General features: G+C 49.2%; 1 protein-coding gene across 4 annotated transcripts; it reads left to right on the forward strand.

Annotated features, from left to right (window-relative positions):
• Window positions 1–830: 830 nt before the first annotated feature.
• C1QL2 (complement C1q like 2) lies at window positions 831–11,682 on the forward strand. 4 transcript variants are annotated; one of them, XM_081171763.1, is made up of 3 exons: window positions 831–914; window positions 2,542–3,372; window positions 10,312–11,682. In XM_081171763.1, exons 1-3 carry the CDS (start codon window positions 897–899, stop codon window positions 10,489–10,491), a joined length of 1,029 nt encoding a protein of 342 aa, XP_081027889.1. In that variant the 5' UTR covers window positions 831–896; the 3' UTR covers window positions 10,492–11,682. The 4 variants fall into 4 exon arrangements, with proteins under 4 accessions (XP_081027889.1, XP_081027891.1, XP_081027892.1 ...); XM_081171765.1 differs by lacking the exon at window positions 831–914 and adding an exon at window positions 1,486–1,716; XM_081171766.1 differs by lacking the exon at window positions 831–914 and adding an exon at window positions 1,758–1,800.
• Window positions 11,683–12,774: the final 1,092 nt, after the last annotated feature.

Consider the following 12,774-nt stretch of genomic DNA (forward strand, 5'->3'; position numbering starts at 1 on the left):
TACGAGGGAGGAGCCTTTAAAATAGGACTGTTGTGAATGTAATTGTTGCCAAACATTTTGGCTTCCACGGTCATCTGTGTGCACATGTGTTCATTTGTGCCAGCTACTACCGGGCTGTTTCACATCTGCATTTTTCACCCAGGGATGGCTAGCAAATATAAATGAAGCACTACAGATCTTCCTTTCACTTTGTCTCCATTCAATTGCCAGCCACCAAGTGAGCATGTGCAGAGAAACTGAGGGATGCTCATTTAAGGGTGAACCAGCCCTGTAGTGAGAAACACACCTGGTAGCAGTTTCTGCAAGGGCACCCACATTCTTCTCGGAATGGCTGCAGATGTGGAAAGTTGTTGACGTATGAACCTGCACACTGCTTGTTCACAGGATACATTTCAATCACATATGGGGTGTGATTTGGTGGTGGTGGTGGTGGTGGGGAAGTCACAGCAAAAAAAAAAAACACCAAAAAGTTGGAAGGAACAGAATATCGTCTTGCTAATTCCACATTCTCAGACAGACTCCTTCATAAGTAAATATTCCTAGCCATGTCTTTTCTCCTGCTGCCCAGAAACCAAATTCCCAAAGAATCCCACACTTCTGGTGCATCCCAGCTTTGAGTTAGGAACACTCATGCTGCAATAAATGGGTCCCTCTTCAAGGTGTCCCGGGACCTGTGGGGCTGCCATGGACACTTACTTGAGAATTTACCCCATTAAGTGTGCAACAGAATGAACGTCAACATGCATAGGCTTTGGCTGTTAGCTGTTGAAGCTGAGCGTGGAGAAAGATGCCTAACAAAGAACTGCAGAAGTGGCTGGACCTCATGGTTGTTTACCTGGAAGTCAGTGCAAGTTTTGCTCCCAGCAGAGACTGATCTAATTTGCAGAGCAATCCTAATGTCTGTCTGCTCAGAGGTAAGGGAATCCACTGGAATGTAGCCTGAGTTAAGTGTGTGTGTGTGGGGGGGGGCGGTTGTAAGGAGTCCCAATGGATTTCGTTCTACGTAGACATACTCTGTAAAGACTTACAGCTCTCCATCCTAAGACTCTGGCAAACTGCAGCTCAAGCTCTCTTTCCACCCCTCTCCTCTCTCCTGCCCTCCAGCTTGAAGAAGAGCTCTGCAGCACTCAGAAGCTTGCTCACTGCTTTGTGCCATTTTAGTCGCTTCAAATAACGGCATTGCCCTGCTCCGATGGCAGGGTCCCCTCGCGCATCAAGTCGCGCCCTTCCTCCGCCCGTTCCATTCGCGGAGGCATCGGGCAAGCAAGTCATAATAAGCAGCAGGACAGAGAAAAGCACGCAGAAAAGCAGAAGAAAAAGAGGCAAAGAGGCAGAGTCGCGATAGCCATTTTTTTGTGGTGGTGGTGGTGGGGAGAGCAGGAAGAAGGGCAGAAAATAAGGGGCAATATATATATATATTTAAAGGTCTGCAAAAGAAAGCCATGCAGCCCATATCTCCTGTTTAACTTAGGGGTCACGTCTAGGCGGAGGGGAAATTCGCCAGGTTTGCAATTTCGTCGCAGCAGGCTCTCTTCCTCTTCCTCTTCCCGGGCTGTCCTCCGAAAAACTTGGTCGCCTGGTGGTGGTCGGTGTGGACCTTGGCAAGGACCTTGCCTTCTCTCCCCCTCCCCCACCACGCAGCTGGCCAGATGTGATCTCTGTCTCCCTCTCTCCCTCTCCCCAACAGTTCGCGCGAGGTAAAGGAGGACTCTGGCGGTGAGTGTCTCTCCCTGGACAGACCGCGCGTCTCTTGCTTGCTCATCCGTCAGGAGGGATTGGAGGGAGATTTCCCCTCTGCCGGTATTTGCAGTTTTGGAAAACGGGAACTTCCTTGGTAGAAAGAAACAGAGAGAGAAGGGGGGTGGGGTACCAAACCCTCTGATTCCTTGCTAAGCAGGAGGGGAGCAGGGAGGAGAGGGAGGAAGAGGGACGATGTCCTGGACGCTTGGTGAAGGGGGGGGGGAGGGAGGAGGCTGAACGCATCGGGGGCGCTCGCTCGTCCACCTGTTTGCGCGACGCCCGCTGAAAGCTGCTGCGCCCGCGTCCCGCCTGCTCGAGGGCAGCGGAGGATGTTCGAGGGAGCGCGCTAGTGAGTGCGCGCGTGTGTTTGTGCGGACGGTCTGTAAACCCCCGAGGGAAGGGACGAGGGGTGCGGAGGGGGCTGGCTGGATTGCGATGATGTGATCATGATAGGGGAAAGGGAAGGGGCGCTTTAGATGGGGGGGGGCGGAGGGAAGAAGAGGTATCCTCTACGTCAGTCTAGCCTAGGCCGGGGTCTCCCTCCTCCTCCAGAGGAATAAGCGGCGGCGTCTCTTACTCCTCCTCCTCCTCCTCCTCCTTGTCCTGCTTCCCTCCTGTCTTCGCCTCTCAGTGATGCCACCATGAAGGGCATCGGTAGAGGCGGAGGGTGCCCCCGGGAGGGTGCCACCCTGACGGGCTGATCGGGACAGGAGGTGGCCTCTCGCTCGCCCCGGGCTGGGGGTTGGTTGGCCGCGACTGACTCGTCTTTCTCCTGCTTCTTCTCTCCCCCCACTCCGGCAGGCAGGCTCGCCGTCGAGAGAAGTCACCATTACTTCGCCCAGCAAGGAAGACCTGTTGGCGCTCGCTGCCCGGCTCTGGCAGAGGAGGAAGCGGCTGGTGGCCGCCGTGGGGATCGCCCTGGCCATGGGCCTCATCCTGCTCATCGCCGTCCCCATCCTGGTGCAGGCGCCGTCCAAGGGCCAGGCGCACTACGAGATGATGGGCACCTGCCGCATGATCTGCGACCCCTACAGCGCCAGTAGCGCTGCCGCCGGACCGTCCAGCCGCCCCGGAGGCACCACGGCCGCCCTCGAAGCCATGCAAGAGCTGAGCGCCAACCCGCCGCCGCCACCGCCGCCCTTCATCCAGGGACCTAAGGGCGACCCCGGCCGTCCAGGCAAGCCGGGACCGAGGGGACCCCCCGGGGAACCGGGTCCCCCGGGCCCTAGAGGACCTCCAGGCGAGAGGGGCGATTCGGGGAAGCCGGGACTACCGGGGCTGTCGGTGCCCGGCATCGGGGCCCCCGGAACTGCGACGACGGCTGGAGCTGTGGGCTCGGGCATGGGCGGCAGCAGCAGCAGCAGCCCGGCGCCGGGAAGCGAGGTGACCGGCGCGCTGAGCGCTGCTTTCAGCGGCCCCAAGATCGCCTTCTACGTGGGCCTGAAGAGTCCCCACGAGGGCTACGAAGTGCTCAAGTTCGACGACGTGGTGACCAACCTGGGCAACCACTACGACCCCACCACGGGCAAGTTCACCTGCCAGGTGCGCGGCATCTACTTCTTCACCTACCACATCCTCATGCGCGGAGGCGACGGCACCAGCATGTGGGCGGACCTCTGCAAGAACGGGCAGGTGGGTGCTAGGCACGGGCCAGCAGGGAACAGCGGGTCGGGGGACCCTGTATTCCCCTTTGTATGTGCGTGTTGAGGGGATGGGAATCCTTCCTCCGGGGACAGTCTCAGACGCCACCTAGTTAGCTTGGAGGCATGGATGGATGGATGGGGTGGGGGATAGCTTCTCCGAAGGTGTCAGCTAAAGGGAACGCTGAACTTGGGGACAAAGGGAGCTTTGGGGCTAGTCCAGATGTGTAACGGCCCGCTTGGCTCTTGGACTGATGGCTGTAGCCTCACAGATCGAACGACGGAGCGAGTGAGAGAACTTTCCTATGATCCCATCTAAACTCAAAATACATCTCTCTCGCGCGGTCCAGTCAGTGTTGAGATCAAGCGATGTGTTAACAAGCCCTCCAGATATCCCAGCCGGAAAAGGGGCTTCCGATTTTAGTAAGGAAACTCTCCCCCCCCACCCTAAAACCCCACTTCGACGAGGCTCCTAAATTAAAGGATTTGGCAAAAGGTGGTTCAAGATCAATGTATCTCGATGAGCTGTGCCGCTTGAAGTCAACTGCCGATTAGGGGACTATTCTGGTGGGTGGGTATTTCAGTCATAAAATAATCTTATCGCACGCACCCAGAGTGCCCCAGTGGTGCAGCTAAGTAATTTAAGACGGGGTGAAGTCTTTTTAGATGGTAATCTGTGTTGTTTTTCACTTACCTCAAAATGTGGTAAGAAGTCAGTCCTGCTGCCTTTGGAGACCCTCTTACTCCTGCTGAGAGCAGCCCTGGACCTCTACCCCAAAGTCCTGCCCTGATGGCACTGAGAATTCCCAAGAATTAACCAATTTCCTGCTTGAGACCAAGAGATTTTGACACCTGAGCAGGTGTCAATGACCTCAAGACATCTCTAATTGGAACCTCCCCCCCCCCACAACCAAGAGAACTTCCTGTCAAATCTTCACCAATGGGAAGCCCCACAAATGCTGAGAAATATGCATTTGGGTATTTGCACAATGGGAGGGCATTTGGCGTAGACAGGTTAAGGGCAGAAGAATACTTAAGGGTCTTCCTTCCCACATCGTCTTCACTCCAAATTATCTTATTCAATGTCTTCCTGAGGGGAAAAAAGGGGATATGTGTGTTGGGTTTTGGTTACAGGCATTGTTACGCAATACAGTGAAACCTGCAGGGAGTCATCTAAGAGAAAGTTTGGATGAGATCTTTAGCACTCAGGCTTCATTGTGATGGGGACAGGGACGACCATCTGTTCAAATGAGAGCTGAGTACAGGACTTCAACCCACATGGAAACTCTTGATCCTCTTCCTTGCCCTTCCTCCTGCTTAAGATTTCATCCTTGGAGACTGGCATACAGGCTTTCTACTCTCACCATCCTGAACTTGTTGAGATCTTCCAATCATGTGAGGGGTGTGTGTGTCTTGCATCATGCATGTCAGGGCCACCATCTGTGAAATCTTACTTCAAAGAGAGGCATCACAGCCTGGGGACCTCCACCCAAAAGGAGATGGGTAGGCTAACATGTGGAGATCTGACAGATCTGAATGGCCGCATGTGAAGTAGAGACATACCCCCTGATTGTATGTGTGAATATCGGAGCTTCTCAGGCTGCTGTCCTTGCTTCATCATGGAAACCATGGCATGTCCTCTCCTCCAGTTGCACGTTCAAGGTTGCACAGCTAAGGGAGCATGACTTGTCACAGCAAGGCGAAACAGTTTGGGATCTTGTGGTAGCTATGCTCACCATGTTTCAGAGATCCAAGAGACTTCAAGCCAATCCATGCTTATTGATTCAGCATGTATGAAATGGTCAAGAACAAGCATCTGGTGTCACCCCAAACATAATGAGATGCTTTCAAAGTAGTGCTAAAGAGAACCTGCGAGGGAACTTTCTCCTCCCTCCTCTGTTCTCCCGTAAATCTATTCTGGGCTTCCCCCTAACCCTGCAAAGTAGATTTGGGGACAGGGCAGGGCACCTGTGAGGGGAAGAGACTGGACAGGGGGAAGGTCATTTTATACTAGCACTAATCCTAGTTGAATATCACCCAGTCCTTTTTCACGGAAGCAGTTCACACATTCAGCTCAGAGTCAGCAAGGGATGGAGCATGAGTTACACTTGCTGTGAGGAGGCTGCTGAAAGTGCTCCACCCTCAGCATGATGTGTAATCCTCATTCTGGCTGTGACATCTAGGGCAGGGATGGGGAACCTGGACCCTCCTGATGCTCTTGAACCCCCGCACCCATCACTCACAGCCAGCATAGTTAATGGTCAGGGTGCCGTGAGTCGTAGCCCAGCAAGATCTGGAAGGAGACTGGTTTCCCATTCTTGATCTAGAAGTACCTACTCCAGGGATTGTTATCTCTATGCTGTGAGCCTCCATGCCTCTTCTCCAGGTTCCTGGCCACTAGTGATGGTGTGGAGACTCACAACATGGTGGTAGCAACCCATTTGATAAGTAGTTCTAAGTCATTACAGCCATGATGAGGACCACTCAGAATTTTGGAAAGCACCTTCATTTGGAGGTAGTTCTTGAAGTACATGGGATGAAGGCAGAGGGGGCACTTCTCCATTGCACAGTCCACTTACCTACTGTTTTCAGAAAAGCATGGGGGATGATTTGGCAAGAATGGGGAAGAGTTGAAGTTAGTGAGGCTCATGGATTTCTAAACTGGGCTCTTAATTGGAGCGTTGGTAGAAAGTGTAACTTGCAATCCTACCCCATGCGGGGCATTAACCTGGCCTCTGGTTGATCATGTTGCTGCTGTTTACACGAAGGTAGAAAGGGAGGAGAGAGGTGGCAGATGGGTGTGCCTACCTCCCCCCTCCCCTCTAATTCCTGGTAAGTGGCAGCAATGAGACTGACTGGAAGTCAGGTGAGCTCTGCTGCCCCACTTTGCTGTCCGTTGCTGCTTCTGCAGGCAAAGCAGATGCTCTGCTCCTGAGCTATGGCCCCCACCCACAGTTGCCACCACCACTGTTAGACAGTGGAGGCATGCTTAGAAGGAAAATTTCAGCTTCAATATCCTCTCCTCTGCATTCAGAAAGAGATCCTAAGATTGTAAATTTGACCCTCCCATTTATAGGGTTGGAGGGGCAGGGAGAGAGCTCAAGCTAGGACCTTCAGTCTAGGGGCCCAATTTATTTTTTAATGGAGGCCTGGTGGATCATGTCAATCAAAGCTTGCTAAAGCTTTGTGCTAGGATACACTGAGATCTCCAGTCTGAATCCCTTGGCCTAGGACCCAGATTTTGAGATGGAGTTGAGGAGGCATTATCCATCTGGAAGTGAGGGGAACCCTTCAACTAGTATTCTTACTCCAAGATCTGCCACAATTTGAAAGGGGGACAATCCCAGTGTCACTATGCAGCTTCTTTTGTAGTAAAAACAGACACCCATTGCCTAGGATCTTCAGCAAGAAGCCTGGGGTCACCCTGGAGGCAAAGTCAGCATCTTGACTCCCCAGTGACTCATTTCTGTGGAGAATTCTGTGCTCTATGCTTTCCCCTTTGGCATCTTCTCCCAATCCATGCTCAGCCTGAAGAGCCTAAGTTCTGATACCTCTGGTGCTTCCTGGCTGTCCTTGCCACTTGATACTATGGTGGCTTCTATTCCTAGAAGCATCCTAGTTCTATGGCTCCTCTTCCTCTGTGGACAGGAAATGTTGGCCCATCTGCCAAAACTGAGCAAAAAGAGAGAAGGGTGTGCTTGCACGATCCAAGAACTACCACAAAAATGTTCACTCTTGTTACTTACACCCGCTGGGTGCAGCTAGGGTTGGACCTTGGGGTTGAAGCCAAGGATCCCATAGTGCAAGGGACTTCCTAGTGACCACCCACAGAATGGCAGATGATGGATGAAGAGTCTAACATGCTCTGCATCAGGACTTGCATTGGCTTGGGCATGCCAGGACCCACTGGGCCAGACACTGTTCATCACAGCAACCTTTATTTGCTTTTAAGTTTCAAAAGCATTTTGTTGTCATTGGGTGGGTAGCTGGGCATATTCCCAAGGAAATGTGTTTGCTATCAAGGCTGCAGAAGTAAACCCCATGTTATTCCTGACGTCTTAAAGAGACTATGAAAAGCAGGGTCTAAAATTGCCTGCACCACTGTTTACACTTGCAAGTCCTTTCTATATGTGGGGATAGAAAAGAAGTGGACATTCCTTCCTGCTCAATGGTGTTGCAGGATGGCCCAATTCTGTGGTGGCCATCAGTCTCTGGCCTCAACTCACTTTTGATTTACACACTCCTTTTCTCCAGAACCATGGACAGCTCTCTTGAGCCCTCCAGGATCATTGAGCGACTATACGGCCATGCTAAAGCCAATGTGGATTCTGTTCCCAGAATATTAACGTTTCTCACTTGCTCCCAACTGCAGTTTCTTCTGTCCACGATCTCATGGATAGGAATTAGTAGGAAGGAAATCGGAAGACTTCATAGATGTGACCACCTCCTGTAGAGAGGCAGGCTTAGGGGAACGTTGCCACCTCTGCACTCTCATGGGTGTAACATTTATACCCAGGAATTCCTCACACCCACAATGTCCCCTGCTGATTTCTTACTACATTTATACCCCATCTGTCTTCTGTTATGGAACCCAAAGCAGTGTACAAGTAGTTTCCAGATGGTTACCCAGACCAGACTCAGGCCTGGTTAGCTCCAGCCTCTTATGCCTCCAGACCACACCATAGAACCTTTCTGCATTAGACACTTTTCACTTAGTAGGAAATAGGATATCTCATTTGGAAAGCAGCAGCTATTTGAGTAAGTCTAGTGCCCACAGAAGGATGGGCATTCAAGGGTGGAAGCTTTGCTGAGTAGTCACTTGGGCAGGGAGATAAATTACACCAAGGAAAGAAAGTTTTCCTTTGTTGGCACAGAATGGACTGCACCCCTGAGCAAGCGTGAGGTGCAAAAAGGTGGGAAGAGGGATGAAACTTGCGGAAGTGAAACACAAGAGGAAGAGGAGCCTGTGAGGATTTAAAGGAAGGAGGGGAATGCAAAGGAGAGGCCATCAAGAAAGGGAAATGGTCACTAATTCACATAGCGGTGGCAACGCAACATATTGATGTGCTCTGATACATGTTTGAGCATTTGTAAGCCTGGTTTATAACAATGGCAAAAGGGATCAATACAGTGACTTCACCTTATCAGCACTACATTAAAAGGAATCTTCCTGGGTTATTGCAAAAGAACTTTAAATATTCAGGCCAAGGAAGGAGAATGCCATTGAGCTGTCCTGGGACTTCACCACTGGTCCATTCACCTGCCAGAGGATTATATTTTATTGCATCTCTCTCTCTCTCTCTCTCTCTCTCTCTCTCTCTCTCTCTCTCTCTCTGTGTGTGTGTGTGTGTGCATGTAAAGAAATGTGAAGAGATGTATATTTTGAGATGTATATAATAAATAACACATAATGAATATTGTACAACTTTAAGTAGTAATGGCTGCCCCCGAGGAATCCTAGGCACTGTCATTTGTTAAGGGTCCTGAGAGTTGTTAGGAGACCCAACCCCTCTTTCCAGGGAACTCTGGGAATTGTGGCTTTGTGGGGGGGATAGAGGTCTCTTAACAACTCTCAACGTCCTTAACAAACTATGGAAAGCCATGACTGTTTAAAGTGATATGATTGGGTTTAAACTATATTGCACAGTTGGGGCCTAAATTGAAATGACAGAAAGTGAGGAAAGGAAAAGTATATAGAAGAGAAGGCAAAGGAGAGTGTGAAGAGGAGGAAACCATGAAAGGCTTTATGGAGATGGGATGAGAGAGAGACAGTGGCGTAGCGTGGGGGTGTAGGGGGCCCCGGCCGCACCGGGCGCAACATCTGGGGGTTAGGGTTAGGGGGCGCAAATCCACGGGTTAGGGGGCACAAATCCACGGGTTAGGGGGCGCAAATTACTTGCCTTGCCCTGGGTGCTGACAACCCACACTACGCCACTGGGGAGAGAGAGAGAGAGAGAGAGAGAGAGAGAGAGAGAGAGAGAGCGCTCTACTGTGGCGACCACAGCATGGAGATGTTTGGCAGTGGAATAAAGTGCCCAAGGAACCTCCATCAATGGAAGTTTTAAGAGACAGGTTGAATGGGCATTTGTCTGTGAGGATTCGAGCGAAAAGAATATTTCTAGTCAAGGAGGTTAAACTATATGTCTTTTACTGTCACATTCAATGTTCTCATTGTATACAACAATGGAGGGAAAGGAAAAAGGAAGGGATACTGTTGGAAAGTACAGATAAGAGACAGTATAAGAGAAGAGAGGGTAGGAAAGATGATATCTTCACTGTGAAGGGCAGAGATATTGGGGCAAATGGGGAGGGTCAGAATAGGGTTCATATGAAGAGGTGGTAATAAGTAGGTGTGGCCCTTCTCCCCTGAGAATTTTCACTGCTCATGGGCACTGCTGTGAATTTCCTTAAACCTGCTTTGATGTTTTACCTGAGGAGGTATTTTCAAATTTGCTTTGATGGGATGTGTGCTGCTTTCAGTGTTATTGAAACTGTCTTATGGGCACCCCTTTGACATTCCCCCAGGAGCTTTGCCAGTGGAGGACGGAATGCTCAGATTTGCTTCAAATCCCACTTTCAGGAGTCATTTTTGTGAGAAGGTGAAGATTGTTGGAATTGTAGTAAGATAGCAGGAAGGGGTGCATTTGACATGAAGGGGAGAGAAAATTATTTGAACTTATTTTGGCATCGGAGCCTACCTTTCCGTGACGAATCATACACGAGGTATTTTGCAGGTAGAAATATTGGTCCAGCTGCTGATCTTGAGCATCGGGAATGATGCTTGCATGAGAGGGGAAGGGAGTGTGTGAGGAGAGCGTGGACGGGGGTGGGAGGTGGGAGAGAAATGCATAGTAGAGAAGGCTTGAGGGCAGACCATGGAAGCTGCAAGGTGCTGAATCCATCTTCCCTTTTGGCATGATGTGCTTTGCAGGTGCGGGCGAGTGCCATTGCTCAGGATGCAGACCAGAATTATGACTACGCCAGCAACAGTGTGGTGCTGCACCTGGACTCTGGGGACGAGGTGTATGTCAAACTGGATGGAGGCAAAGCCCACGGAGGCAACAACAATAAGTACAGCACTTTCTCTGGCTTTCTTTTATACCCCGATTGACAAAACCAAGTGTACCAAGGTGTGGTCCTTCGCCTCATTCCCCTGCCACGCCTTTCCTGGGGGTCTACTCTTCAGGTCACTTTAAGCTTCATTCTAAACAAACTCTTACGTTTCATTGATTGAAGTGTGGAAGGGAAACAAATGGCTTTTCCCTTCCAGCCATTGATGTGTTCTATCTTTTTGTGTGTATCCTGTTGTTCAGATTACACTATGAGACGAGCAGGGCTGAAAGCAGTAACTGGTTAATCAGCACCATGAACCAATCCATTCATTTATCACATTTTCTTCTAATGTGGAGTTAAATCCTCACTGTCTCTGGTGAAAAAGGTGTTCCAGTGCTGATGGAAACATTGTTGTGCAGTTATCTGCGTAACATCCCAGGATTTTAAGAATTGCCTCTGTTGTTTAATTATGAGACTATGTAGCCTTCATTAAGCAGCCTTGCCTCAGAATCTGTGCTGAGATAGCACAGTACCTGATTTTTTTTGCCAATCTGTTACATAGAAATAAAACAAAATTGCACCACATGCAAGCCCGTATTTGCTGAGCCACCAGTACGATCAATAAATTTCCAGCCCAGCTCTCCATGATCACAGGTGGCTTACAGTCTTGCTGTCGGAAATCCTATTCCATTGCTGAAAATAAGTCAGGACTCAATCTCCAACTTCTGATGAACAGAGCGGGTGCCTTGCCATTGAGTTAGAGTCTCTCCGTTAATTCCAGAAGCAGTTAAAAATGAGGTGTCCATTGACCCAACCAACTTCTTTAATCAGTGGGTACTGCAGGCTTTTGTGTTCTATCTAAAACCAACCAGGCCACTATGTGTATATGAAGGACCCAAGGCAGAAACCACATATACACACAGCAGAATGGATGGGTCTTAGCACTTTATTTCTCTTTATGTACAATCATTGCTTTTACTAAATGTCTGGAGAACAGGACAGAATTATTGTGACACTGCATTGGCCGTTCGTTATGCTGCTTTGTATGTAGGGGATTCAGATATAACTGTTTTGATTTATACTCTATAAATATATATTTTATTTCTTTATTTCTTTCATCCACCCTTGTGCAATGCAATACTTGTGTGGGTGATGGTATTGAAAAGTTTAATCTCCTGTCTTAAAAGCAAATGAATGAGCAAAAGGTGAAAAAAAAAGAAATAACACATTAAATTATCTTTTTTGACAATGGTTTTCTACTGTGTCTCTCTTCTAGTGTTGCCTAAGGGAAGGGAGAACAGCTGGGAGAATGGGAGCAAGAATTAAAAAAACAACAACTCTTTAGGGTGTGTGTGTTTGTCATTGAAATCCCTTGACCTACTGGTGTGAACAACCTCCCCTTTCTCTTTGTTGGTAGCACTGCCCAATCTGGATAATAATGAGCAGGCTCATGAAATTCATGAATATAAACCTGGAGTTTGCTTTCCTAGCTCCCTTGAATCAAAGCAAGCAAGGGGATATGGTCAGAGTTCAAGAGACCTTCCATTCAGGCAAAACCACTTGGAGGTGAAGTAGGACCAGTAAGGGTCATGGCTTGCAGAGCGGGGAGGTGGCCAGGAGTGGAGTGTGGCCTAGGCAGAGTCCTGATAGCTAGACAGAACCCACACCTACATTAAGGAATATGGATTATGATGGCCTGGATGCCCTCTGTCCATCCTTCTAGTCTGGAGTACACAATCACAATAATAATATTTGGAAGGGGAAAGCCCCCCCCCCCATTTTAGATAGAGAACCAAACATTAAGCCTGCAATCCTGCACAGACTTTGTTGTTGTTTAGTCGTGTCCAACTCTTCATGACCTACTAGCAAGTAATGCTCATTCATGTCAATGGCACATACTCCTGAGTAGATGCATATACAATTGTGCTTTGTGAACATCTGTTATGTTGCTGTACACATTGGAAAATGAGGCATATTCATTGGCATAAAAATGAAACAAAGGGCCACAGTCTTCCAGCATGATCTCCTGTCAGCATTTATTACTGGATTCTAGTTTTCAGCTGATGTTGTTTTGCCCAAAAAGAAGCAGTGATAACTAGCCTATTCAACAAGTTTTGATGTGGAACTTATTGCTACTTAATTACATATTATTTTCTTTTTAAAAGTCAGGCGTATAAACCTCTTGCATGCAGTTTTGTTCTTGCAGGGTAGTGTGGAGAATGGAGCCGAGGCATCTGTTCATGTACACATTCAAAGGAAGTGGGAAAAGAAATGAAATAGAAGCTGACATTGGGTGACAGGCTTCATTGAAAGAGGGATGTGTGAAGAAAGAGGCCAGAAC

Source organism: Podarcis bocagei, assembly GCF_964188305.1.
Source record: "Podarcis bocagei genome assembly, chromosome: 1".
Lineage (NCBI taxonomy): Eukaryota > Metazoa > Chordata > Lepidosauria > Squamata > Lacertidae > Podarcis > Podarcis bocagei.